Source organism: Ahaetulla prasina, chromosome 6 (genome assembly GCF_028640845.1).
Source record: "Ahaetulla prasina isolate Xishuangbanna chromosome 6, ASM2864084v1, whole genome shotgun sequence".
NCBI classification, from domain to species: Eukaryota; Metazoa; Chordata; class Lepidosauria; order Squamata; family Colubridae; genus Ahaetulla; species Ahaetulla prasina.
This window is the reverse complement of record NC_080544.1, coordinates 109,175,605-109,203,500: the sequence shown is the minus strand read 5'-3', so window position 1 is coordinate 109,203,500 and position 27,896 is coordinate 109,175,605. Positions and strand designations below refer to the sequence as shown.

At 43.8% G+C, this 27,896-nt stretch overlaps 1 protein-coding gene across 1 annotated transcript; it reads left to right on the top strand.

The window, feature by feature from the left end:
• Positions 1 to 27,036, top strand: LOC131200932 (cytochrome P450 2J2-like). The gene is made up of 9 exons (XM_058188346.1): positions 1 to 245; positions 4,921 to 5,083; positions 9,827 to 9,976; positions 12,963 to 13,123; positions 14,549 to 14,728; positions 18,513 to 18,654; positions 20,097 to 20,284; positions 25,404 to 25,545; positions 26,342 to 27,036. The coding sequence occupies exons 1-9, from the start codon at positions 81 to 83 to the stop codon at positions 26,527 to 26,529; spliced, it is 1,479 nt and encodes a 492-aa protein (XP_058044329.1). The 5' UTR covers positions 1 to 80; the 3' UTR covers positions 26,530 to 27,036.
• The last annotated feature ends 860 nt before the right edge of the window (positions 27,037 to 27,896 follow it).

The window sequence follows — 27,896 nt, the reverse complement described above, 5'->3', positions numbered from 1 at the left end:
ATATATTTTTTTAAAAAAGCAAAAAAAAACCCCAACCACCCAAAAACCAGGAGATTTGCAAAGAAGAGGACGTATCCGAGATGCTGATCGAAGGATTCTTGCTTTTTGCCCTCTTGATCTTCGCTTTCCAGTTTTTACAGTTGCAACGGGCACGCAGTCGACTTCCCCCTGGTCCCACTCCTCTTCCCATCCTCGGCAATTTATGGCTGCTGGACTTCGCTCTGAAACGAGAAACTCTGGTGAAGGTAATTGGGTTGTGATTTTTTCCCCCTCAAATTGATTTATTTTTGCAGGATGGGAGAGAAGGAGAAAGGAGAGAGGAGGGAGAAAAAGAAAGAGGTTACGTTAGCATTGATCAAGCGCAAATCCCCAGATGATAAAGATGATAATAAAACCATCAAGTCAACCCTCCGGTGGGGTTAAATTTATTTTTAACGTTCCCTGCTCCGTTTTGAAAACCAACCAAGCTGTTGAAATGAGAGGAGAGCCTCTTGTCTGGTTGGCGTTTAGAACAAACATCAAAGTTGGTGGACTTCAGAGTGTTTGTTGGAAAAAGCAAACACAGGAAAGGCTCCCAAATGGTTGGCCAATTCGAAGGCATGAACCATTTTCGTCCGTAAACAATAGATGCCTTCTTGTGGACTCTGAACACAAGCGGGAAATCGATCTCTCGCCACCACCTCTGAGATCAAGGTCTCTCATCCCAGGTGAATTCAGGTGGTTAGGTCAGGGGTTATAAATGGCCTTTCCAAAATCTCAGGCCCCCTGAATCGTCAGTGAACCCAGACGGGTGGGTTCGGACAGCATCCTGGTTTAATGGGATGTGTGAACGTAGCATAGAACTGACTCGGGGGTGTGTGTGTGTGTTAGGTTTTTGTGTGGACGCAGACCCTCTGTGGCCACCCGCAAAAGGCTACGCTGAGGGCTTTTTGTGATTCTCTAGCAACTGTCTGTTAGTTGATTTCTTGGTTTCTTTTGGTATTGTATGTGTTCTTATTTGTGTTTAATGTTGCGAGCTGCCGAGAGTCATAGCCTTGAAATGGATGGCCAGCTAAAGCAAATGGATAAATAAATAACCATGATGCGGGCAAAAATATGGTTAGAGTTTAAATAAACTAGCACGTTCCTGGAAATATATAACTTTAACTTTCTACAACAGCTTGGAAGTCACCTATATCTGGTGACAAGATAGCTTCCTTCCTTCCTTCCTTCCTTCCTTCCTTCCTTCCTTCCTTCCTTCCTTCCTTCCTTCCTTCCTTCCTTCCTTCCTTCCTTCTTCTCCATCCCTTCTTTCCTTCCTTCTCCTTCCTTCCTTCTTTCCTTCCTCCCTCCTCCTTCTCCCTCTCTCCTTTCCCCTTCCTCCCATCCTCTCCTCCTCCCTCCTTCCCCTCCTCTCTCCCTCCCTCCCTTCCTTCCACCTCCTCCTTCACCCTCCTTCCATTCCTTCCTCCCCCCACTCCTCATCCTCATCCCCCCTCCTCCCTCCCTCCCTTTCTTCCTTCTTCTCATATATTTAAACTACTTTTATACGTTCCTGACAATTTCTCTTCTGGTGATCTACACCAGTGGTATGTCATTTGATAAAAATTCTCTTTAAGGTTATAACAGTATAAACTTCAATCCTATCATCATCTTCATCATCTTTTAACGACCCCATAATCCCTTGCGGGTGGAATCTGGGCAACTGAATGGAGCTAGCAGAGTGTTTACTGGCCGGATGCCCTTCCTGTCGCCAATGCGGAGTTTTGTTCAGCAGATATATTCTCATTGTGCCCAGAGAGAGTGAAATATCTGCCTCTACCTAGGATCGAACTCACAGCCTCATGTGACCTGCAGTAGTTGTAAGTGTGAAAAATAGCCATGAGTCACTTTTTTCAGTGCAGTTGTAACTCTGAACGGTCACTAAATGAACTGTTGTAAGTCAAAGACTACCTGTACTATGCCCAAAAGTTTTGCTCAGCCCAAGTTGGTATTTATGTAAGTATGAGGTTATTTTTCTAAATAAAAATCAAACTGCAAAAATGAGAGCCAGTTTCGAAACGTAAAATAAAACCAAGAGAACCAAGTGGCAGAGGGATCTACATGCCAATGCTTCTCTTATCTACCATCAACAGAAAGATTTAAAGTAGACATTAAAGAATTTAGGAGCTCTCTAAGACTGACTTCACAATAGAATGGTGTACAAATGCTAAACCTGCAATTGCTGAAATACATAAGCCCTTCTTGAAATTTGAAACAGGAGAAGAACAAAATGGAATAAAGATCACTTAACAACAGTCTCACTTAGCAACAGAAATGTTGGGCTCAATTATGGTCACAAGTTGAGGACTACCTGTATAGGTGGTCCTGTATTGGTGGGGAGGGGTGGCCTGTGTCCAGACCAACACATGTGTGTTTGGTGTGGTATGCAACGCACATACTGTGCTGTATTTCTGGCAGGTCATTCTGAGAAGCTCTGGGAACGATGTTACGCCAGTAAAACCAGGCAGTGAAGCAAGTTAGCAAAACTGGGCCTGAGGAATCCCACAATCTCCAGCCATTGAAATAGAGTTGAGAAATATAAGGGAAGGAGGCAGAACCAGAAGGCCAGTTTCCAGAGGCCGTGTTTCTCGACCTTGATGGGTGGGCTTCAATGAAAAAGAGAGAGGGAGGGAGGGAGGGAAGGAAGGAAGGAAGGAAGGAAGGAGAAAGAGAGAAAGAAAAAAGATAGAAAGAAGGAAGGAAGGAAGGAAGGAAGGAAGGAAGGAAGGAAGGAAGGAAGGAAGGAAGGAAGGAGAGAGAAAGAAAGAAAGAAAGAAAAAGAAGGAAGGAAGGAAGGAAGGAAGGAAGGAAGGAAGGAAGGAGAGAAAGAAAGAAAAAAGAAAGAGAGAAGGAGGGAGGGAGGGAGCGAGGGAAGGAAGGGTAAAGAAAGAAAGAAAAAACAGAGAGAGAGAGAGAGAAGAATGGATGGATGGAATGGATGGAAGAAAGGAAGGAAGGAGAGAGAAAGAAAGAAAGAAAGAAAGAAAGAAAGAAGGAAGGAAGGAAGGAAGGAAGGAAGGAAGGAAGGAAGGAAGGAAGGGAGAGGGAGGGAGAGAAGGAAGGAAGGAGAAAGAAAGAGAGAGAGAGAGAGAAAGAAGGATGGGTGGAATAGATGGATAGATGGAAGGAAGGAAGGAAGGAAGGAAAGAAGGAAGGAAGGAAGGAAGGAAGGAGAAAGAGAGAAAGAAAAAGATAGAAAGAAGGAAGGAAGAAGGAAAAAGGAATGAAGGAAGGAGAAAGAGAGAAAGAAAAATATAGAAAGAAGGAAGGAAAGGAGGAAGGGGGAGAGAGAGAGAAAGAAAGAAGGAAGGAATGAGGAAGGGAGGGAAGGAAGGAAGAGAGAGAAGAAAGAAAGAAAGAGAGAGAAGGAGGGAGGGAGGAGGAAGGAAGGATAAAGAAAGAAAGAAAAAGACAGAGAGAGAGAGAGAAGAATGGATGGATGGAATGGATGGAAGAAAGGAAGGAAGGAGAGAGAAAGAAAGAAAGAAAGAAAGAAAGAAGGAAGGAAGGAAGGAAGGAAGGAAGGAAGGAAGAAAAGAGAAGGAGGGAGGAGAGAAGGAAGGAAGGAGAAAGAGAGAGAGAGAAAGAAGGATGGGTGGAATAGATGGATAGATGGAAGGAAGGAAGGAAGGAAGGAAGAAGGAAGGAAGGAAGGAAGGAAGAGAAAGAGAGAAAGAAAAAGATAGAAAGAAGGAAGGAAGGAAGGAAAAAGGAATGAAGGAAGGAGAGAGAGAAAGAAAAATATAGAAAGAAGGAAGGAAAGAAGGAAGGAGAGAGAGAGAAAGAAAGAAGGAAGGAAGGAAGGAAGGAAGGAAGGAAGGAAGGAGAGAAAGAAAGAAAGAAAGAGAGAAGGAGGGAGGGAGGGAGGGAAGGAAGGAGAAAGAAAGAAAGAAAAGAGAGAGAGAGAGAGAGAGAGAGAGAGAAGAATGGATGGATGGAATGGATGGAAGGAAGGAAGGAGAGAAAAAGAAAGAAAGAAAGAAAGAAAGAAGGAAGGAAGGAAGGAAAGAAGGGAGAGGGAGGGAGGGAAGGAGAAAAGGAAGGAAGGAGAAAGAAAGAAAGAGAGAGAGAGAGAAAGAAGGATGGGTGGAATGGATGGATAGATGGAAGGAAGGAAGGAAGAAAGGAAGGAAGGACAGGTAAGAACAGAACAGAACAATACAGGTAGTCCTCAACTTACAACAGTTCATTTAGTGACCATTCAAAGTTACAGTGGCATTGAAAAATGTGACTTATGACCACTTTTCAGACTTACGACATTTGCAGCCTCCCCATGGTCATGTCAACAAAATTCAGACGCTTGGCAACTGGTTCATACTTACGACCATTGCAACTGGTTCATACTTACGACCAAGGTCACGTGATCCCCTTTTGCGACCTTCTGACAAGCAAAGTCAATGGGGAAGCCAGATTCACTTAACAATCCAACAACAGTGGATTGCTAACTGATTAACTGCAGTGATTCGCTTAACAACTTGTGGCAAGAAATGTCGTAAAAATGGGGCAAAACTCACTCAACAACAGACATTTTGGGCTCAGTTGTGGTCGTAAGTCCGAGGACTACCCGTAGAGTTAGAAGGGACCCTGGAGGCCTTCTAGTCCAACCCCTCTGCTAAAGCAGGAAACCCTCTACCATGTCAGACAAATGGCAGTCCAATCTCTTCTTTAAAAACCCCAGTGTTGGATCATGGACAACTTCTGGTGGCAAGCTGTTCCACTGGTTAACTGTTAATTCCCTGTCAGGAAATTTCTCCTTAATTCCAGGTTGCTTCTCTCCTTGATTAGTTTCCATCCAACACTTCTCGTCCTGCCTTGGAAATCGATCAATAATCCTCCCTCCCTCCCTCTCTCGAACCGTGACACCGTTTTGCTCATTTACTCTCTCATTCCATCTTTCAGTTAACAAACATCTATGGGGAAATCTATACCCTTTGGCTGGGGACGGCGCCGGTGGTTGTGCTGAATGGCTACAAGGCTGTGAAAGAAGGACTCGTCACTTACTCAGAGGAGACCTCTGGAAGGCCACTGACGCCTTTGTTTTTTGATCTGATGGGTGAGAAAGGTCCGTTCTGAACTTCTCCATCGAAATTTGCGTAGCTTCTTTTCCAAAAACACCACACTACTAACCAGAGCATAGAAAACATTTGCTAGACCAATTCTAGAATACAGCTCGCCTGTTTGGAACCCTCACCACATCTCTGACATCAATACAATTGAACATGTCCAGAAATATTTTACAAGAAGAGTTCTCCATTCCTCTGAAAACAACAAAATACCTTATCCCACCAGACTTGAAATCCTAGGCTTAGAAAACTTGGAACTCCGTCGCCTTCGACAAGACCTAAGCTTAACTCACAGAATCATCTGTTGTAATGTCCTTCCTGTTAAAGACTACTTCAGCTTTAATTGCAATAATACTAGAGCAACTAATAGATTTAAACTTAATGCCAACCGCTTTAATCTAGATTGCAGAAAATATGACTTCTGTAACAGAATCATCAGTGCTTGGAATACTTTACCTGATTCTGTGGTCTCTTCCTACAATCCTAAAAGCTTTAACCAAAAACTTTCCACTATTGACCTCACCCCATTCCTAAGAGGACCATAAGGGGCGTGCATAAGCGCACAAACGTGCCTACCGTTCCTGTCCTATTGTTTTTCTTTTCTTCTTCCTATATATATATATGCTTATACCTCCTAACATTTACTCATATATATGTTTATATACTATATAATCTTTTTGTATGATGTTGTGACAAAATAAAGAAAATAAAATAAAAATAAATTATACAACGCAGATTTGGAGGCATAACTACAACGCCTTTAAGCACGGTTATTTTTATCTCACGTTGATGCTTGGCTGTCTTTCCTTTAAGGTGGCACCTATGAGGGTCTCCCTTAACTAATCCCCAAAAAAACAGCAACCCCTTTGAGAAAGGCTGGGCTGAGAGTATTTTTATTTTATTTTATTTATTTTGTCACAACAGTATATATAAGCATAAGCATGAAATAACTATAAGATATATAAGCATACAGTATATATAAGCATAAGTATGTAATAACTATATGAAATTTAGATACAATCAAAGGGAACATTAGGACAGGAACGGTAGGCCCGCTTGTGCTCTTATGCACGCCCCTTACAGACCTCTTAGGAATGGGGTGAGGTCAATAGTAGACAGTTTTTGGTTAAACCTTTGGGGATTTTGGGAAGAGACCACAGAGTCAGGTAGTGCATTCCAGGCATTAACAACTCTGTTACTGAAGTCATATTCTCTGCAGTCAACATTGGAGCGGTTCACATTAAGCTTAAATCTATTGTGTGCTCGTGTATTGTTGCGATTGAAGCTGAAGTAATCTTCAACAGGAAGGAATTGTAATAGATGATTCTATGAGTTAAACTCAGGTCACGTCGAAGGCGGCGGAGTTCTAAATTTTGTAAACCCAGGATTTCAAGTCTGGTGGCATAAGGTATTTTGTATAGCAAGTATAGGTCAGAGTAAAGTAAAGTAAGTAAGTATAATGTATTTTATATAGTAAGTATAGGTCAGAGGTCTTCAAACTTGACAGCTTTAAGATTTGTGGACTTCAACTCCCAAAATTCTCCAGCCAGCTATCCTCCGTGTACGCCCTGCACTTACCTGCATCCAAAACGGGCCGCGTGGGGACTCCTGGGAGGGGAGGGGTGGGGTGAGCGGGGCCAGCCAGGAGTGGGATTTAGGCAGTGGTGGGATTCAAGTAATTTAACAACCGGTTCTCTGCCCTAGTGATTTCTTCCAATAACCAGTTCACCAAACTGCTCAGAAAGTTAACAACCGGTTCTCCCGAAGTGGTGCGAACTGGCTGAATCCCACCACTGGATTTAGGGGTTTCTCCAAACTGCACAGAATCTTTGCTATAGGTTCCTCCGAACCCCTGCGGACCCCCAGCAGCCCCACTCCTGCGTGTGACCCAAGCCTTTTACGACTGACCCTTCTCTCGTCTCCCTGAAACATTTCTGTGGTTGAAGAGAGCTTTGAAAATAATGTGGAATACCTAAATATTAAAGCAGGGAAATGGATTAAAATCTCAGACAGAGCAAAGAAACTTAAGATATTGCATTTCTGCAGACATTTGGTACAGATATTATATTGTCGCAGGTCTGCATGTGGAACACACCTAGAATGATCAAAACTCTCTTATTGCCTCCTTTGTTAGAAGCGCAAAGAAGAGATCTCAAACCAAAAAGGCCCAGTTAGCCCAAAAAGAAGAAAAAAATAAATAACCAGGAGCCATCAACAATGAGCATTGTAAGGACTGTAACAGCATTTAAGTACTAGAGACAGGCAGAAGACTGTCAAAGCATATCCCTGAACACTGACTAGCTGTCAGAAGACATGATGAAAACTCCTTAATTGTACAACACATTGAGAGACTTAACCATAGTTTAAACTGGAAAGGTGGGAGCACCTTGGCCAAGCCAAAATTGCTAGACAATTCCTGGAATTCATGCAGACAAATCAGCCATCGATGGACCCGTAGAGATAAACAACATCTATATAGCATTTATAGATGCTGTCGCCAGAGGACCTTTTTATCAGGTTCGCCTGATTCGCCAGTTACATCCCTTCTTAGACCGGGATGCCCTATGCACAGTCACTCATGCCCTTGTCACCTCCCGTCTGGACTACTGTAACGCTCTCTACATGGGGCTCCCCTTGAAGAGCACCCGGAGGCTTCAGCTGGTCCAGAATGCAGCCGCGCGGGTGATAGAGGGAGCAAGTCGAGGCTCCCATGTAACACCACTCCTGCGTAGGCTGCACTGGCTTCCGGTGATCTTCCGGGTGCAATTCAAGGTATTGGTTACCACCTTTAAAGCGCTTCATGGCACGGGACCTAGTTATTTACGGGACCGCCTACTGCGACCGACGGCCTCCCAGCGACCAGTGCGCTCCCACAGAGTGGGCCTCCTCGGGGTGCCGTTGGCTAGACAATGTCGGCTGGCGACCCCCAGGGAGAGGGCCTTCTCTGTGGGGGCTCCAACCCTCTGGAACGAATTACCACTTGGTATTCGCCAACTCCCTGATCTCCGGACTTTCCGACGCGAGCTGAAAACATGGTTGTTTCATTGCGCAGGACTGGCCTGATAGTTTTAATTGGGAATTTTAAACGGGTTTTAAGGAGTAGCCTAAATTTAAATATTTCATTTTAAATTATTTTAATGTTTGTATACTGTTTTTTATATGGCTGTAAACCGCCCTGAGTCCTTCGGGAGAAGGGCGGTCTAGAAATTTAAATAAATAAATTTAAAAGAGACGATCAAAAGCTAAAAAAACCACAGCAATTTATTCAACAGAGCACTGTTTCTCCACCTTGGAAACTTGAATCGGGTGGATGGACTTCGACTGAACGAATTTCCCAGTCAACATCTTTAAGATGAATTGAAGTCCACTCATCTTAAAGTTGTCAAGGTTCAGAAACACACTGCGATAGAGCATGGTTTTAACAACTATTGTTAGTTACAGTTGAAACAAACCAAGATAAAAGAACCTATTGTTGTCTATGGAGATTCTCAGTCATCCGGTTCATGGTTGTCCAAAGGTGCTTTTTCAAGAAGTTCCTTCCTTCCTTCCTTCCTTCCTTCCTTCCTTCCTTCTTTCTATAATAGATTGATTATATAATCTATCAATCTCTATCATCTATCTATTATCTCTCTCTCTGTGTATCTATCTGCCTGCCTGCCTATCATCTGTTTATCTATCATCTATCTATCTATCTATCTATCTATCTATCTATCTATCTATCATCTATAATTTATAATTTATATTACATCCATAAGGGGCGTGCATAAGAGCACACTTGCCTACCGTTCCTGTCCTATTGTTTTCTTTCATTATATCCAATTAATATAGTTATTGCATGCTTATGCTTATATATATATGCTTATATATTATATAGTTACTTTCATGCTTATACTTATATATATTGTTGTGACAAAATAAATAAATAAATAAATCTATCTATCTATCTATCTATTTCTGCCTATGAATCTATGTATATCATCTCACTATCTCTATTTCTATCATCTCTGTCTACCTATCATCTATCTATCTATATAGAATAGAATAGAATAGAATAGAATAGAATTTTATTGGCCAAGTGTGATTGGACACACAAGGAATTTGTCTTGGTGCATATGCTCTCAGTGTACATAAAAGAAAAGATACGTTCATCAAGGTACAACATTTACAACACAATTGATCAATCTATCTATATCTAGATTGATTGAACACAATCAATCTATCTATATCTATATCTATACCTACCTACCCTGTGTATCTATCATTTCTCTCACACACTCTCTCTCTCTCTATCATATCTCTCTATCTATCTATCTGTCTGTCTATCTATCTATCTATCTATCTATCTATCTATCTATCTATCTATCTATCTATCTATCTATTTCTGCCTATGAATCTACGTATACCATCTCTCACTCTCACTATCTCTATTTCTTTCATCTCTCTCTGTCTATCATCTATCTCTATATCTATCTCTACCTACCCTATTTATCTATCATCTCTCTCACATTCACACTCTTTTTATCTCTATCCTATCTATCTATCTATCTATCTATCTATCTATCTATCTATCTATCTATCTGAAGAAGAACTGAAGAAGCTTCTTGGATGAGAAGTGAAACATCTTCAAGGAAAAACAAAGAAAGTCCACTTGCCTCTTGAAAAAGGGCTTCCACCTTAGGAAGCCCAGCTGTTGTACCAAAATCTTATACAGAAATATAAGATATTCCAACTTTGTGCTGCAGGCGTTTTTATGACCAGTGGCCCCATCTGGAAACAGCAGAAGCGCTTTGTCATGACAACGCTGCGAAATCTGGGCGTGGGAAAGAAGATCTTGGAGAACCGGATCCAGGAGGAGGCGCATCACCTTCTGAAGGTGTTCAAAAGCAAGAAAGGTGACATCTTTTTTTCACCTCCCTGCACAATAAAGCAGCAATGAGCAACCTGGCAATGGTCCAGGGTGATGTTGAGATTCCCACCCCCAACATCTTCTTTTAAACTTTATTATGCTTAATAATCTAGTTCTGCGGTTCGAATCCCTAGTGCTGCCATGTAATGGGGTGAGCTCCCGTTCCTTGTCCCAGCTTCTGCCAACCTAGCAGTTTGAAAGCACGTAAAAAATGCAAATAGAAAAATAGGGACCACCTTTGGTGGGAAGGTAACAGCATTCCGTGTGCCTTTGGCATTTAGTCATGCTGACCACATGACCATGGAGACGTATTTGGGTAGCGCTGGCTCTTCGGCTTTGAAACGGAGATGAGCACCGCCCCCTAGAGTTGGGAACGACTAGCACGTATGTGCAAGGGGAACCTTTACCTTTACCTTATGTCTAATTTATGCCCAGTTGAGTGGCAGCAGGTAGCCATAGTTTGTAACATCGAAGCCTATTTCAGCCTGGTTAATACTTGGAAAGGAGACCACCAGGATATATATGACTCTCAAGGAAAGATTGGACACTAGAAAACCATCTGAGAGGAAGAAAATGGTGAACAATGTGACATACATGTTGTTTTCCCCAAAATGCATGGAAATTAGTTAATAGATAGATAGATAGATGAGTGAGAGACAGAAAGAGAGGATGGATGGATAGATAGATAGATAGATAGATAGATAGATAGATAGGTAGGTAGATAGATAGATGATAGATAGATAGATAGATAGATAGATAGATAGATAGATAGATAGATAGATGATAGACAGACAGACAGATAGATAGATAGATAGATAGATAGAGATAGATAGATTAGATAGATAGATAGATAGATAGATAGATAGATGATAGATAGATAGATAGATAGATAGATAGATAGATAGATAGATAGATAGATAGATGATAGACAGACAGACAGATAGATGATAGATAGATAGATAGATAGATAGATAGATAGATAGATAGATAGATGATAGATAGATAGATAGATACCGTATTTCCCCGAAAATAAGACATCCCCCAAAATAAACCCTCCTGCAAAAATATTTAAATGCATGTGCAGCCAGTCCCCACCATTTCCTCTGGTTAGGGTTAGGGAGACAAAGCTGGAAATCAGGAAAGACAGCAAGAGGAGCCCCATCTTGCTCCATGCACCCCAAAATAATAAGACCTCCCCAAAAATAAGGCCAGGCATTTATTTTGGGGTTCAAAAAAAATATAAGACAGGGTCTTATTTTTGGGGAAACACGGTAGATAGATAGATAATGGATGGATAGACAGATAGACAGACAGACAGATATAAATAGATGATAGCGAGAGAGAAGAGAGAGATCATATGATAGAGAGAGAGAGAGTGATAATAGATAGATATAGATGGATGGATGGATAGATAGAGATAGATAGAGATAGATGATAGATAGATAGATAGATAGATAGATAGATAGATAGATAGATGATAGATAGATGATAGATAGATAGACAGACAGATAGATGATAGATAGATGATAGATAGATAGATGATAGATAGATAGATGATAGATAGATAGATAGATAGATAGATAGATAGATAGATAGATGATAGATGAATAGATAGATGATAGATAGAAGATAAATAGATAGATAGATAGATAGATAGATAGATAGATAGATAGATAGATGATAGATAGATGATAGATAGATAGATAGATAGATAGATAGATAGATAGATAGATGATAGATAGATAGATAGATAGATAGATAGATAGATAGATAGATAGATAGATACCGTATTTCCCCAAAAATAAGACATCCCCCAAAATAAACCCTCCTGCAAAAATATTTAAATGCATGTGCAACCAGTCCCCACCATTTCCTCTGGTTAGGGTTAGGGAGACAAAGCTGGAAATCATGAAAGACAGCAAGAGGAGCCCCGTCTTGCTCCACGCACCCCAAAATAATAAGACCTCCCCAAAAATAAGGCCAGGCATTTATTTCGGGGTTCAAAAAAAATATAAGACAGGGTCTTATTTTTGGGGAAACACGGTAGATAGATAGATAATGGATGGATAGATAGATAGACAGACAGACAGATATAGATAGATGATAGCGAGAGTGAAGAGAGAGTTCATATGATTGATAGAGAGAGAGTGATAATAGATAGATATGGATGGATGGATGGATGGATGGATGGATATATAGACAGATGAGAGAGAGAAGAGAGACAGAGAAGAGAGATCATACAATAAAGGTAGAGAGATAGATGATAAATAGATGATAGATAGATAGATAGATAGATAGATAGATAGATAGATAGATAGATAGATAGATAGATAGATAATAAGCAAGCAGGCAGAGAGGTAGGTAGGTAGGTAGGTAGGTAGGTAGGTAGATAGATAGATAGATAGATAGATAGATAGATAGATAGATAGATAGGTAGGTAGATAGATGCTAGATAGACAGACAGAGGCAGGCAGGCAGACAGACAGACACATAGATAGATGCAGGCAGGCAGGCAGGCAGAGAGGTAGATAGGTGATGGATAGATGATAGATGGATGATAGATAAATAGATACATAGAAGAGAGAGAGAGAGAGAGATGAGAGAGAGAAAGAGAGAGAGGGATAAGGGATGGATAAATAGATAGATAAATAGACAATCTATATTCATGAGTTGTATGTATGTATGAATGAATCCAGCCAGGATCCCCAAATCCCAAGCTGCAGACTATTATTGATCCACGGTCTGTTGGGAGCCAGGCCAGACAAGTGAGCAAAGCACTTGTCTAGATAGTGCACGAAACCATCAGCTCACCCCACCCCAACCCCCAAGTCCGTGGAAAAATTGCCTTCCACGTAACCCTTCCCTGGTTTCAAAATTTATATAGATTCTATATAGATTCCCTCACTGGGTCTTCACTCCTTCAGATCAAGTCCACTGTGTGAACGCAAACTCTATATTTTCTCCCTTCCCAGAATCGCCCTTTGACCCCCGAACGCCTTTATTCAAAGCGGTCTCAAACATTATATGCAATTTTATGTTTGGTTATCGCTTTTCCGAAGAGGATGCCCATTTCAACAAATTATTAAAAGCTGTCCACCTGATTGTCTACATTTCTGGCAACGCCTGGGGCAGGGTAAGCGCTGTATCTCTGTTTGAGTTCGGGGTGGGTGTGGCTGGGTGGGCGTGGCCTGGGTGGGCGTGGCCAGCTCGACATCACTCCTGTCAGGAGCACCTGTGGTGGCCAAATGCTAAGGCAGGACTCCGCTCAGACCCTCCCTCATTCTCTTTATAATCTTCCTTCCTTCCTTCCTTCCTTCCTTCCTTCCTTCATTCATTCATTCATTCATTCATTCATTCCTTATTTTTTTATTTATTTTATTTGTCACAACAGTCTATATAAGCATAAGCATGAAATAACTATACGCTATATAAGCATATATATAAGCATAAGTATAAAATAACTATACGAATTGGATACAATCAAAGGGAACATTAGGACAAGAACGGTAGGCACGCTTGTGCTCTTATGCACGCCCCTTACAGACCTCTCAGGAATGGGGTGAGGTCAATAGTAGAGAGTTTTTGGTTAAAGCTTTGGGGATTTTGGGAAGAGACCACAAGAGTCAGGTAGTTTATTCCAGGCATTGACAACTCTGTTACTGAAGTCATATTTTCTGCAATCAAGATTGGAGCGGTTCACATTAAGCTTAAATCTATTGTGTGCTCATGTATTGTTGTGACTGAAGCTGAAGTAGTCTTCGACAGGAAGGACATTGTAACAGATGATTCTATGCGTTAAACTCAGGTCCTGTCGAAGGCGGCGGAGTTCTAAATTTTCTAAACCCAGGATTTCAAGTCTGGTGGCATAAGGTATTTTGTTCTAATCAGAGGAGTGGAGAACTCTTCTTGTAAAATATTTCTGGACACGTTCAATTGTATTGATGTCTGAAATGAGGTGTGGGTTCCAGACAGGCGAGCTGTATTCTAGAATTGGTCTAGCAAATGTTTTGTATGCTCTGGTTAGTAGTGTAATCTTTCTGGAGAAGAAGCTATGCAAGCTTAAGTTTACAACTCTTAAAGCCTTTTTGGCGATGTAGTTGCAGTGGGCTTTGGCACGTAGATCATTTGATATGAAAACTCCAAGGTCTTTAACAGGGTGGGGGTCATCTACAAGGTAATGTCCATCCTTCCTTCCTTCCTTCCTTCCTTCCTTCCTTCCTTCCTTCCTTCCTTCCTTCCTTCCTTCCTTCCTTCCTTCCTTCCTTCCTTCCCTTCCCTTCCCTTCCCTTCCCTTCTTTTTCCTTCCCTCTTCATTCTCTTCTCTTCTTCCTTCCGCTCTTTCCTTTTTTTTCCGTCCTTGCTCTCTTCCCATCTTCCCTTCTTTTTCTTCATCTTTCCTCTTTCTCCTTTCCTGTCCCTTCTTGCATGCCCCGTTTTGTTCTCAGTTTCTTTTGCTAGCCCTCTGCCAGCGAAAAAGGAAGCACCCAACAGCCAGCCTGGCGGTCAATTCTCACTTAACGTCATTCTCCTTCGTCTCCGTTTTGCTGCCTTGCTGTAGGCCTACGACTCGTTCCCCACAATTATGCGGAAACTTCGGAAGCCTTACCAGGCGTTGTTCGAAGGGAACGAATTCTTGCACGACTTCGTCACGGACCAGATTCAGAGCCACAAGGAGAGATGGGAAGAAGGCAATGAACCAGAGGATCTGATTGACTTCTATCTGGAATTCACATCCAAGGCAAGGAGAGGGCTTCCGCGTAGCGTCGTCTTCGGCTCAGCCTCCCCAGTTCTGAGCGACTAGCCGTCTTGGCTAGGGACAGGAGAGCCAGGGGCATGTGGCGAGGGTCCCAGGTCAAGATGGTGTTTGTAAACACGGAGTTGTAGCCACCATCTTTACTGTGGGGTCCTTGGTACTCTCTGCACTTGGTTGTTTTCTTGCAGAAGTTTCATTGCCAACCGGGTAATGTCACTGTTCCTAGTTGGGTTATGAAACATCTGCAAGAAAACAACCAAGCTCAGAAAGCATGAAGGACCCCATACTCTACTTCCTCCTCCTCTTCCTCCTCCTCCTCCTCCTCCTCCTCCTCCCCCCCCCACAAACTTCACTCCTTACTAGCACTGATAATGTTACCAAGTTGGGTAATGAAATGTTTGCAAGAAAACAACCAAACTCAGAGAGCACCAAGAACTCTACAGTCTTCCTTCTCCCCCCTACATACCTCACTCCTTACTGGTGCTGATGATGTGACCTAGTTGGGTAATGAATTGTCTGCAAGAAAACAAGAACCTTTGAGACAACTATGACCTGGATGATTGAGACTCTCCCTAGACGTAAGGACTCAATACTCCTACTCCTACTCCTCTCCTCAAACCTCACTCCCTTCTAGCACTGATCACATTCCCTAGTTGGGTAATGAAGCATCTGCAAGAAAACAACCGAGCTCAAGAGCACCAGGGCACCACAGTTGAACCCCGAGCTATAAAGATTTTCCTTTATTGCGACCATCCTGGACTTTTGGGCACACACACAAACACACACACACACCCATTCTCCCAAACAGGGTTCTCCAACCTTGGCAATTTTAAGACTTGTGGACTCCCAGAATTCCTCAGCCAGCTTTGCTGGGAGTTGAAGACCACAAGTCTTAAAGTTGCCAAGGTTGCTCCAGACAACTTGTAGGTAGCAGATATCCAAATAATGACACTGTTCTTATATCAATGTAAGACCAGCCTCTCCTATGTGACGCCAACCTATTTCTTGACTTCATAAGTTAGTGGGTGTAATGGTATTATGCAGTGGTGACATTCAAATTTTTTTTACTACCGGTTCTGTGGGCGTGGCTTGATGGGCATGGTGTGGCTCGGTGGGCGTGGCAGGGGAAGGATACTGCAAAATCCCCATTCCCTCCCCAATCCTGGGGGAAGGATACTGCAAAATCTCCATTCCCTCCCCAATCCTGGGGGAAGGATACTGCAAAATCTCCATTCCCACCACACTCTTGGGGGAAGGAAACTGCAAAATCCCCATTCCCTCCCCACTCCAGGGGAAGGATACTCCAAAATCTCCATTCCCTCCTCACTCTTGGGGAAGGATACTGCAAAATCTCCATTCCCACCACACTCTTGGGGGAAGGATACTGCAAAATCTCCATTCCCTCCCCACTCTTGGGGGAAGGATACTCCAAAATCTCCATTCCCACCCCACTCCAGGGAAAGGATACTACAAAATCTCCATTTCCTCCTCACTCTTGGGGAAGGATACTGCAAAATTTCCATTCCCTCCCCACTTCAGGGAAAGGATACTGCAAAATCTCCATTTCCACCCCACTCTTGGGGGAAGGATACTGCAAAATCTCCATTTCCACCCCACTCTGGGACCAGCCAGAGCTGGTATTTGTGTTGTGACTCGTCCTCCCTCCTCTCCTCAGCCGGGCCCCTCCCGTCTCCAACCGGGCCTTTTATCAGACTCCGAGTCTGATAATGAAGATGAACGGCCTGTCATGCCTCCAGCCCCCGGCTCTGGCCCCATGCCCAGAGAGGATTCCAGGAGTAGGAGTACAAGCCCGATAAACCTCACTCATACAGCATGTGTTCCTTTGGCTCGGCTGTCAGAGCAGGACGTCAGCCAGGTGCTGGAATTACTCGGCCCTACTCCCTCTGACCCCTCCCTTTCCCAGAAGTTGCCAGCAGATCCAGCTGAAGACAATTCAGAGGAGGACCCTCACTTCCGGAGGTCTGACAGGCGATACCAGCAGAAGGAGGGGTGGGGCAGGCCTGGATAAATGCTGAGTCATGGAGCCACACCCTATAGCCTATATAAAGGACCTGCTTTTGGCATTCCAACCTTGAGTCAAGCAAAGTCTTATCGAGTTTGCTGATACTGGACCCTATCGCTGAAGTCACAATTTGGACTCCTGCCTGCCCTGATAAACCTCAAAGGAACTTGGCAAGCTGCAGAGGCTTCGTTGCCAAGTTGGTCACGGACTTCCTTGACTTGTTCGTCGGAGTGGGAGTTGGGACATGACAATTTGCTAATTCTCCGAACTACTCAAAATTTTCACTACTGGTTCTCCAGAACCTTCTGGATGTCGCCCCTGGTATAATGGATAGAGCTTGGAAGATGGGTGAAGTGATGCTGCCTAGGGAACTGTTCGATAAGAGGGAGCAGAGCCCTCAGCTGTACAGTCGATGGATCAAGAGGCTTAGAAGGGCTGTAAAGAGGAGGGCAGGCAAACTGTACTTTCGGACTTGCAAAAATCTGTAAATGTAACCTTACAACAAAGCAGAATTAGTTTACAAGTAGTCCTCAAGTTACAACAGTTCACTTAGTGACTGTTTGAAGTTGCAATGGCAGCGAAAAAGAGATTTATGACCGCTTTTCACACGACCGTTGCAACATCCTCGGGTCACAAAATCCAGATACTCATATTTATGACGGTTGCAGTGTCCCGGGGGGGTCAAGTGATCCCCTTTTATGCCCTCCTGACAAGAGCAATCAAGGGGGAAGCCGGATTCACTTAACAACCGTGTGATTCACATAACATCGACAGCGATTCCCTTAACAACTGTGGCAAAGAAAGGTTGTAAAACAGGGTGGAATTCACTTAGCCGTCTCACTTAGCAACAGACATTTTGGCTCAATTTATCTGTCCATGTCTAGTCTTAACTGGGAAGGCTGACAGTGAGAAAGACAGGAAACCCAGAACAAAATGTTTCTCTTTCAATAGGAATACTTTTATCCTTTCAACGGGCAGATCAGAGGTGGGTTTTAGCAGGTTCTGACCAGTTCTGGCGAACTAGTAGTGGAAATTTTGAGTCGTTCGGAGAACCTCAAAGGAACTTGGCAAGCTGCAGATGTACATACCGGTACATACCACCTCTGACTGGCCCCCAACTATTCTCTGCCTCCTAAGTCCCAGCTGATAGAATAGAATTTTATTGGCCAAGTGTGATTGGACACAAAAGGAATTTGTCTTGGTGCATATGCTCTCAGTGTACATAAAAGAAAAGATACGTTCATCAAGGTACAACATTTACAACACAATTGATGGTCAATATATCAATATAAATCATAAGGATTGCCAGCAACAAGTTATAGTCATACAGTCATAAGTGGAAAGAGATTGGCGATGGGAACTATGAAACGATTAATAGTAGTGCAGATTCAGTAAATAGTTTGACAGTGTTGAGGGAATTATTTGTTTAGCAGAGTGATGGCCTTCGGGAAAAAACTGTTCTTGTGTCTAGTTGTTCTGGTGTGCAGTGCTCTATAGCGTCGTTTTGAGGGTAGGAGTTGAAACAGTTTATGTCCAGGATGTGAGGGATCTGCAGGATGATCGGGAGGAAATGGGGATTTTGCAGTAACCTTCCCCTGCCACGCCCACCAAGACATGCCCACCAAGACAAGCCACACCCACCAAGCCACACCCACAGAACCGACAGTAAAAAAAATTGAAACCCACCACTGAGGCAGATCTAATGAAAAGTCACCCACTTAATCGGCCTTTTCTCCTATTTTCCAGAGCAAAGATGACTCCGGTTCTATTTTCAGCGAGGACAACATGGTTCAAATTATCGTCGACCTGTTGATTGGAGGAGCACAGACCAGCTCTACCACTTTGTACTGGGGCCTCCTTTATTTGCTCAAATATCCAGATGTGCAAGGCAGGTGAATGCAGCTGCCGCGGCTTTGGAATTTGAGTATCTGTTCACTGGGTCAATGTGATATTCAGCTTGCAACAATCCATTTAGTGACCGTTCAAAAATTACTGTTGTGGGACCGTCGGCAGAGCTAACAGCAGAGTCAGAGGAGGGGAAGGGGGAGCCTGGGCCATCTTCGGATCCTTTGGAAGTATGAATCCGTTGCCAAGCATCTGAATTTTGATCATGTGACCATGGGGAGGCCGCAATGGGCGTAAGTGTGAAAAACAGTCCTAGGTCACTTTTTTCAGTGCCGTTGTAACTTCAAACAGTCACTAAATGAACTGTTGTAAGATGAGGACCAGCCGTTCTCAACAAATTTTGAAGCTAAAATCTTGTCCCGATACTTGTTGTTTTTCCTGGTACTCAACATGCAAGCTAGTATTTGTCGGTGTTGGCTGCTTCGTGACCCACTACCCCTTCTGGCCGAAATAAAGGGTCACGTGGTAGGCCACACGGTTTGCTTAGTACTCGTCATTTTTAGTACTTATTGAACTCCCTGGAATGAAGTAACAATGAGTACTGAGATACCACTGCACGTTGCTTCATTGGAGCAATATGTTGTGGTCCGCCAGCAACCTGCAGAGCTGGCAACGGAGTTGGACAGCGATGAGGCTGAGGAAGAGCGTGAGCCAGTCCTGGAGGCTGGGGAAGGCCCGGATGAGAGCTCTGCATCGGAGGCTGAGGTAAGGCCAGGGCTATTGGGGCATGAGGTACAGACTCCGGAGCCTCCAGAGGCTGACAGTAGTGAGGCAGAGGAACAGGAGGAGCCTGTTCCTAATGCACGCATGAGAAGAGCTGCCAGAAGGCAAGAGCAGCTCAAGCAAAAAGGACAACTCGGGAGTAGGGCCAAGAGATGATTGGCCCCTCCCATAAGGCTTAAAAGATAAGCAAAAGCGTTTGGGCACTTTGCCGGAAAACAATGTTGATATCTTTGTCTTGTTGCATTTGTATCGGTGTCTTATGAACTTTTGCCAAGAAAGGCCTTTGGCAGTTTGCCTAATTGGACCAAGGTTGGTGATAGGACTGAGGAATTTATATTGGGAGGGATTTGCTTTAATTTAATTGAACTATGCTGAGAATGCAGTAATTCTCAGCTGTTCAAATAAAGTTTGTTTGTTTTTACATTGACTGAGTTTCCTACTACCTACTGTGGCCTGGGTCAAGTAACATTTGAACTATGTCCCAAATGAAAGAAATTAATCACAATTTGCAGGAATCAGGAGAGAAAATGGCAAAGGCAAGATTAAGATAACCTGTAATGCAGGGCTGTCAAACTTGCGTCGTCATGTCGTCGTCACATGACAGATCATGAACTTTTTCCCCCTTCGCTAAACTGGGCATGGGCGTGGCCAGCGCGTGATGCATCCGGGCCCCAAGTTTGACTGTAATGTATCTATCTATAGAAAAAATCCACCATGAAATAGATGCCATTCTGGGGCCTTCTCAAGTGATCACTTATGAGGATCGGAACAGATTACCCTACACGAACGCCGTACTGCATGAAATCGTTCGCTACAGCAACGTTGCGATCACTGGGCCCTTACGGAAATGCCTGAAGGACATCGATATCAAGGGATTCCCAATTGCAAAGGTAAACGTCTCTCTTTTTCTTCCCCCCCCCCCACCCGCAGCTTGTTGTGGTACACTTATTAGCACAAGAGCTTGCAAAAATATGGGGCTAAATTGACATTCAGCTTAGTGATGCAAGGACTGTGTTCTTCGTTGTTGCAACAGACGGAATCCCAAGTGAGCCAAAAGAGGCTGGGTTTGCAAAATGCTAAGTCAGAGAAATATGTGTTAAAAGTAAGCAGCGTCGGCGTGTTGTGTAAGGACAAGGTAGTCCTCGATTTATTACAACGGTTTGTAAGGTTGTCGTGACCGTTCGACGTTACGGCGGCACTGAAAAACGTGGCGTAAGAGCGTTTTTCAGACTTTTAAGATTTTCCCAGCATCTCTGTGGTCACAGGATCAAAAAGATGCTTGGCAATTGTAAGGCATTTCATAAAGTAGACCTCAACCTACTTCTTGGTCAGATTCAAGAATGTGGGTTAGACAGCATCACCACCACATTTCAACCCCAAGAATACATTAAAGCAGAAACTTGTCTACCCCAAGGATAAAACACCCAGACAGAAGCCGAGCAACATGCTATATGCAGTACAATGCTGTGAGCCCTGTGCAGATCTCTTTATTGGGGAAACAAAACAACCACTTCATAAACGCATGGCACAACATAGGAAAACAAACCCATCAGGACTAGATTCAGCAGTCCATCTGCATTTAAAAGACAAAGGCCATTCTTTTGAAGACAGCAAAATCTACGTTCTGGACAGAGAGGACCGTTGGTTTGAAAGAGGGGTTGCTGTGACTCGTCCTCCCTCCTCTCCTCAGCCGGGCCCCTCCCGTCTCCAACCGGGCCTTTTATCAGACTCCGAGTCTGATAATGAAGATGAACGGCCTGTCATGACTCCAGCCCCTGGCCCTGGCCCCATGCCCGGAGAGGATTCAAGGAGTGGAAGGAGAAGCCCAATAAACCTCACTCATACAGCGTGTGTTCCTTTGGCTCAGCCTTCAGAGCAGGAAGCCAGCCAGGTGGTGGAATTACTCGGGCCTACTCCCTCTGACCCCTCCCTTTCCCAAACGCTCACAGCAGATCCAGCTGAAGACAATTCAGCGTGGGTGGACCCTCACTTCCAGAGAGCTGAGAGGTGACGCCAGCAGAAGGAAGGGTGGGGCAGGCCTGGATAAATGCTGAGTCATGGAGCCACACCCCACAGCCTATATAAAGGACCTGTTTTTGGCATTCCAACCTTGAGTCAAGCAAAGTCTTATCTAATTTGCTGATATCGGACTCTATCGCTGAAGTCACAACTTGGACTCCTGCCTGCCCTGATAAACCTCGAAGGAACTTGGCAAGCTGCAGAGGCTTCGTTGCCAAGTTTGTTACGGACTTCCTTGACTCGTTCGTCGGAGTGGGGGTGGGACACGACAGGGGTTTAAGAGGCCATCTATGTCAAAATTGGACAGCCCTCTCTCAACAGAGGGGGAGGGATATGACATCATCTATCTCCAGGCTGCAACACAGTCTTTTCAGCAGTTCCAAGGTGTTGTGGTCCACTAGCGGCCTGAGAGCTGGCAACAGACTCAGACAATGAGGAGGCTGGGGAGGAACATGGGCCAGTCTTGGAGTCTGGGGAAGGCTCGGACGAGGGCTCCATGTCGGGGGCAGAGAAAAGGCCATCTGGGAGGTATGAGCTGCCTCCGGAGCCTCCAGAGTCTGACATCAGCGAGGCAGAGGAACAGTGGGAGCCTGTTCTCAGTGCCTGCATGCGCAGAGCTGCCAGAAGGCAAGAACAGTTAAGACAAAAGGGGCGACTCGGGAGTAAGGCTTGGAGATGAATGGCCCCTCCCATAAGACATAAAGTGGAGCAAAGGGACATGAGCCTTTGCAAGAAGTAACTTTATTCATTCTGGTCAGTTTAAACTCTGAAGCTCCATTCTGACTTTGTGCTCCGTTTGGCCTTGCAAAGCTAATTGGCAATTAAGTCTTTGGCAGCGTTTCAAGGGAGATAAAGGTGGGTGTTTATCAGCCTTATCTCGAAGGACTGTGGCAGACTTCTGTCGGACTCTTTACAAACTGCTTGGGACTCATTACGGGCTGTGAATGAACGTACTTCCCAGCCGTTGAAATAAAAAGAGGGTTTTTGGGATTAAGCGTGTGATTGTTACTGAAGAGAACTGAAGAAGCTTCTCAGATAAGAAGCGAAACGTCTTCAAAGAAAAACCAGAAAGTCCAGTTGCCTTTTGAAAAAACAGCAACTTTGGAACAACCGTGACCCACGACTGACTGAAAAATCTCCATAGATATCTTCAGAACTGTGTCATAAATACTTGTGGGGGGTGGGGGGTGGGGGGTGTCGTAACTTTGAACCATCGCTAGGTGAACTGTCGTAACGCGAGGACTACCTATATTCTGTTCTGCTAAGTCCGTCTAGCCGTCAAAACCGAAAGGCTAACTTTAAAAGTCCAAGGCATAGATAAAAATCGGTAAATTGAAGAAACGAAAACAAAAAATAAGAGCAAAATCTTTTTTTTTTTTTATTGAAAGAGTTTTAAAAAACAAAAACATTTTCCCCCTTTTTCCCCCCTCCCTCCCAAAAACACCCTTCCCCTCCCCGGCTTCCCGGGTCAATCACAAGGTATTGTTATACATAAACCAAACATAGAATAAAATTTTCCCTTCCAATCCAAATAACCACATCCAAAGCTTTTCATCTCCCAACCCCCTCCCCATTACATAAAATAACTTTCTAATTATTCAAAGGCAATCTGATATTTCTTAATCTGATATTTGTTTTGTAGATAATCAATCTATTTTTTCCATTCAATTAAATATCTTTCCTGTGTATTGTCTTTTAAAAAAGCTGAGATTTTAGCCATCTCAGCCAAATTAATGACTTTCAGTATCCATTCTTCTATTGTAGGTACCTCTTCTTTCTTCCAGTATTGTCCAATCAACAGTCTTGCTGCTGTTATTAAATTCAAAATCAATTTAGTCTCAATCCCTGTACAATCCGTTATAATTCCCAAAAGGAAAAATTGTGGCAGGAACTTTATCTTCTTCTTCAGTACATTTTGAATAATCCACCAAATTCTTATCCAAAAGACCTTAATTTTCTTGCAAGTCCACCAAATATGAAAATATGTAGCGTCATCACAATCACACCTCCAACATTTCGCTTGGATATTAGGATACATACATGATAATTTTTTGGGATCTAAGTGCCATCTATAAAACATCTTATAAAAATTTTCCCTTAAATTCTGTGCTAAATAAGAGCAAAATCTTATTTTGTGGGGAATTGTGGGAACCGAAGTCTACAGATTGTCCTCAGTTTGCAGTCAGTTGGTTAGCCATGATTCTGTTAAAAGACACCCTTAAAAAGCTACTTACGGCCCGGTTGGTCACATGATTGAGTTTTGGGCACTTGGCAAACTGGCCCGCATTTACAATTGTTTGCAGCATCCTGTGGTCACGTGAACATGATTTATGACTTTTTTTAAAAATTCCCAAAACATGGATTTAATTCCAGTTTACAGCAAAAAACGGCCGACAGCAAACAATTCACTTAAAGACCACGGCATTTGCTTTTAACAGCCGCAGCAAAAAAAAAGTTCGTAGAAACAGGCCTGGTTAAAGTGGCGACTGCTTTATGACCATGACAGCTTATAACCATAACCGGCGAGCTCAATTACAGTCATAAGTTGAGGACTACCTGTACACATGCTGACCAGGGAATTCTGGGAATTGAAGTCCACCAGAGGTGGGATTCGCTTACCTTCCCTATCGGTTTGGAAATGTGAGCGCTCGCTTCGCTACCACGCCCCATCTTCCGCACACACTCGGCATTCCATGCATGCTCTTTGCTCGTGTACACGCCTTCTGCGTGTGCGCATGGCCTCCAAAGCATGGTGTTGTGTCTGCGCCCCCCCGAGCCCGGCCTCCTGCCACAAAGTGACTTGGAGCCGGGCCTCCTGCCAGAAAGTGACTTGGAAAGTGAGGGGGAAGGGCCGTCAGGACTTACCTCGGGAGCACCGGCTTCCGAGCCAGAGGCATGTCAGGTGGAAGAGATAACGAGGCCTCCGTCCCCTGACTCTTCCCTCCCCAGGCCACGCCTCCAGACCCAGCTGATGGCAATCAGGCCTGGCTGGACCCTAGGTTTTGTAGGCAGGAGAGGCGGGAACAACAGAAGCAGGGGTGGGGCAGGCCTAAGAAGTGCTGAGTCATGGAGCCACACCCCAAAAGGCAGCAAGAGCTGCTGTGCCTCTTCGTAGCAGGCAAATTAACTGCTTAATTAAGAGCTGAAGTACTGTTTGACTCATCGGTGTCGAGGGAGATAACAGAGACACTTGGCAGATGCTGGCTATTTTGCTGCCAGAGCTGATAGTGCCGGCTAATTAAGCCATCGCTTGGACAGAGGCGAAGGGGGACAGAACACATGGCTAAATAGGACGGCATTACGTCTGAGTGAGTGAGCAGGACCTACCGCAGTTCAGGGGTAAAATGCTCCCGGTTTGGACTGGATCGCGTGATGGGGGCAGGTAGTTCGGAGAACCGGTAGCAAAAATCCCTGCACCCCCTCCTGCCCACGCCTCGCTGTTCCTCTTATCTGTCCCTGAAGCTCTCGGTAGTGATATAGCTGCAAACAGCCTTAAATGACTGCCGTGGCACTTCAAAGGGCCGCACTATAGCTGTTCAGTGCTGTAGGTGGCTAGTTGACTGGTGCCTCTATTTTTAAAGTAGGTAGACCGGTGCCTCCGAAAAAAGGGCAATTGGTAGACCGATGCTTCTATTTTTAAAGAAGGTAGACCGGTGCGCTCCCAAGTTTTGTATACTTTATTATTTATTGATTATTATTGGCCATGCCCATTCAGTCACCTGACCACCAAGCCACCGCCCACCAATTAAGCCACGCCCACAGAACCGGTAGGGAAAATTTTTAGATTTCACCCCTGCCGCAGTTGGCACTACTGGTCCACCTGAACTGAACGGAACCAGCTGAATCCCACCACTGACATTCAACTTTCTTCACTGTTGGGAAGGAGAAAACCTGGAGAATTGTTGGCCTCCTTCTCAAGATGGTTGAACAGATAATTTATAAAACAAGAACTCATAATTTCCTTTGGGTTTTGTTTTTTTTCATTTCCAGGGAACACTTCTGCTGCCTAATGCCCATTCTGTGCTGTATGACCCAGAGTACTGGGAAACCCCTTGGAAATTCAACCCCGAGCATTTCCTTGATTCTGAAGGCAATTTTGTGAACAATGAAGCTTACTTGCCGTTCTCAACAGGTAATGTTAGGGATCCTTCTTTCCAGAACTCAGCCTGAACGGATTTTTAGAAAACCCTAGAGCGGATGTTTCCATGGGTGGGCTGCTAGGGGTTTGGGAGAACCTCTAGCTAAGATTTTGCGCAGTTCAGTGAACCCCCAAATCCCACTCTTGGCTGGCCCCGCCCACCTCATCCTGCCCCTCCCAGGAGTCCCCAGATGGCTGTTTTGGATGCAGGTAAGTGCAGGGTGTGCGCGGAGGCTTCAGGAGGGCGAAAAATGGGCCTACCAGAAGTTCGGGACAACCGGAAGAGATCGATGGATCGATGGATGGATGACAGTAATGATAGACAGACAGACAGACAGACGATGGATGACGTAAGGCAGGGGTCTCCAAACTTGGCAACTTTAAGACTTGTAGACTTCAATTCCCAGAATTCCTCAGCCAGCTTTGCTTACTCTCTTATAATCCCTTCCTCTGCAATCTCTCCACTTTGGTGGGTAAGAAAAAAAACAAGACACGGCTGGCTGAGGAATTCTGGGAGTTGAAGTCCACAAATCTTAAAGTTGCCAAGGTTGGAGACCCCTGACGTAAGTTACTAATTCTTCTCTAGAAGTTTGTCTCTTTCCCCCCCCATCTATCCTTCACTCAATGTGGCCGTCCTTAATTTACAGTCATTATTCCTTGGGCGGCAATGTTGCTGTGTAAAAAAGGCAAATAATTGGACAGAGCAGGATTCCCTTTGAAACGCGTTTCCTTTTGTTTTCCAACCCTCCCGTGAACCAACAATGCCTGTTGCTTCCTCCTCCTCTCGTAGGGCGTCGGGTATGTGTGGGGGAATCCTTGGCCCGAATCGAACTCTTTGTTTTCTTCACCAACCTTCTCCGTTCGTTCAAGTACCAGCTCCCACCAGAAGTAAAGGATGTCAGCTTTGAGGAAATCACAGGGTCCACCCGCCAGCCCCTCCCGTATCACCTCTGTGCTATTCCACGCGAAACCGCCTGATGGCTTCTTCCTTCCAGGAACAGCTGACGGAGCAAGATTTTTGAACCATTTCATGTCTTCTCACTTAAGCGTAGATGTCCTCAGTTCTTCCTGGGCCATCTTTGTCCGTTTTGTTTGTCGTTGAAATGCATAAAGGGAAGCTCCTTGGGGGTCGGACTAGATGACCTACAAGGTCCCTTCTGAATCTGTTATTCTGTTATACGCGGAAGTGCATGTCTGTCTGTTCAAGCTTATTACAATACAGGTAGCCTTCAACTTAATCCCCATTTGTTTAGTGGCGATCGGAGTTACGACGTACCTGAAAAACAGGACGTGTGACCATTTTCCCCAGTTACAACCGTTGCAGCATCCTCATGGTTGTGTTATCAAAATTCGGATGCTCAGCAACTGGTTTATACATACGACGGTTGCAGAGTCCCGGGGTCATGTGATTCCCATGACGAATGTATCTTTTCTTTTATGTACACTGCGAGTATATGCACCAAGACAAATTCCTTGTATGTCCAATCACACTTGGGCCAATAAAAAAATTCTATTCTATTCTATTCTATTCTATTCTATTCTATTCTCACTAAGTGTTGCATCTTATGATTCTTGACAAATACACGTATTTTATTTTTTCTTTATGTACACTGAGAGCTTATGCACCAAAGACAAATTCCTTGTGTGTCCAATCACACTTGGCTGATAAAGAATTCTATTCTATTCCATTCCATTCCACTCCATGTTTTCTATTCTATTCTATCCTATCCTATTCTATTCTATTATCACTAACTGTTGTATCTTATGATTCTTGGCAAATATATTTTATTTTTTCTTTATGTACACTGAGAGCTTATGCACCAAAGACAAATTCCTTGTGTGTCCAATCACACTTGGCTGATAAAGAATTCTATTCTATTCCATTCCATTCCACTCCATGTTTTCTATTCTATCCTATCCTATCCTATCCTATTCTATTCTATTATCACTAACTGTTGTATCTTATGATTCTTGGCAAATATATTTTATTTTTTCTTTATGTACACTGAGAGCTTATGCACCAAAGACAAATTCCTTGTGTGTCCAATCACACTTGGCTGATAAAGAATTCTATTCTATTCCATTCCATTCCACTCCATGTTTTCTATTCTATTCTATTCTATCCTATCCTATTCTATTCTATTATCACTAACTGTTGTATCTTATGATTCTTGGCAAATATATTTTATTTTTTCTTTATGTACACTGAGAGCTTATGCACCAAAGACATATTCCTTGTGTGTCCAATCACACTTGGCCAATAAAAAATTCTGTTCTATTCTATTCTATTCTGTCCTGTCCTGTCCTCTCCTGTCCTGTCCTATCCTATCCTATCCTATCCTATC

Coding starts and splice junctions, on each gene's coding strand:
- LOC131200932 (XM_058188346.1), top strand. CDS start 81: ATGCTGATCGAAGGATTCTTGCTTTTTGCCCTCTTGATCTTCGCTTTC. Junction 246..4,920: donor AACGAGAAACTCTGGTGAAG/GTAATTGGGTTG, acceptor TCCATCTTTCAG/TTAACAAACATCTATGGGGA. Junction 18,655..20,096: donor CAAATATCCAGATGTGCAAG/GCAGGTGAATGC, acceptor ATCTATCTATAG/AAAAAATCCACCATGAAATA.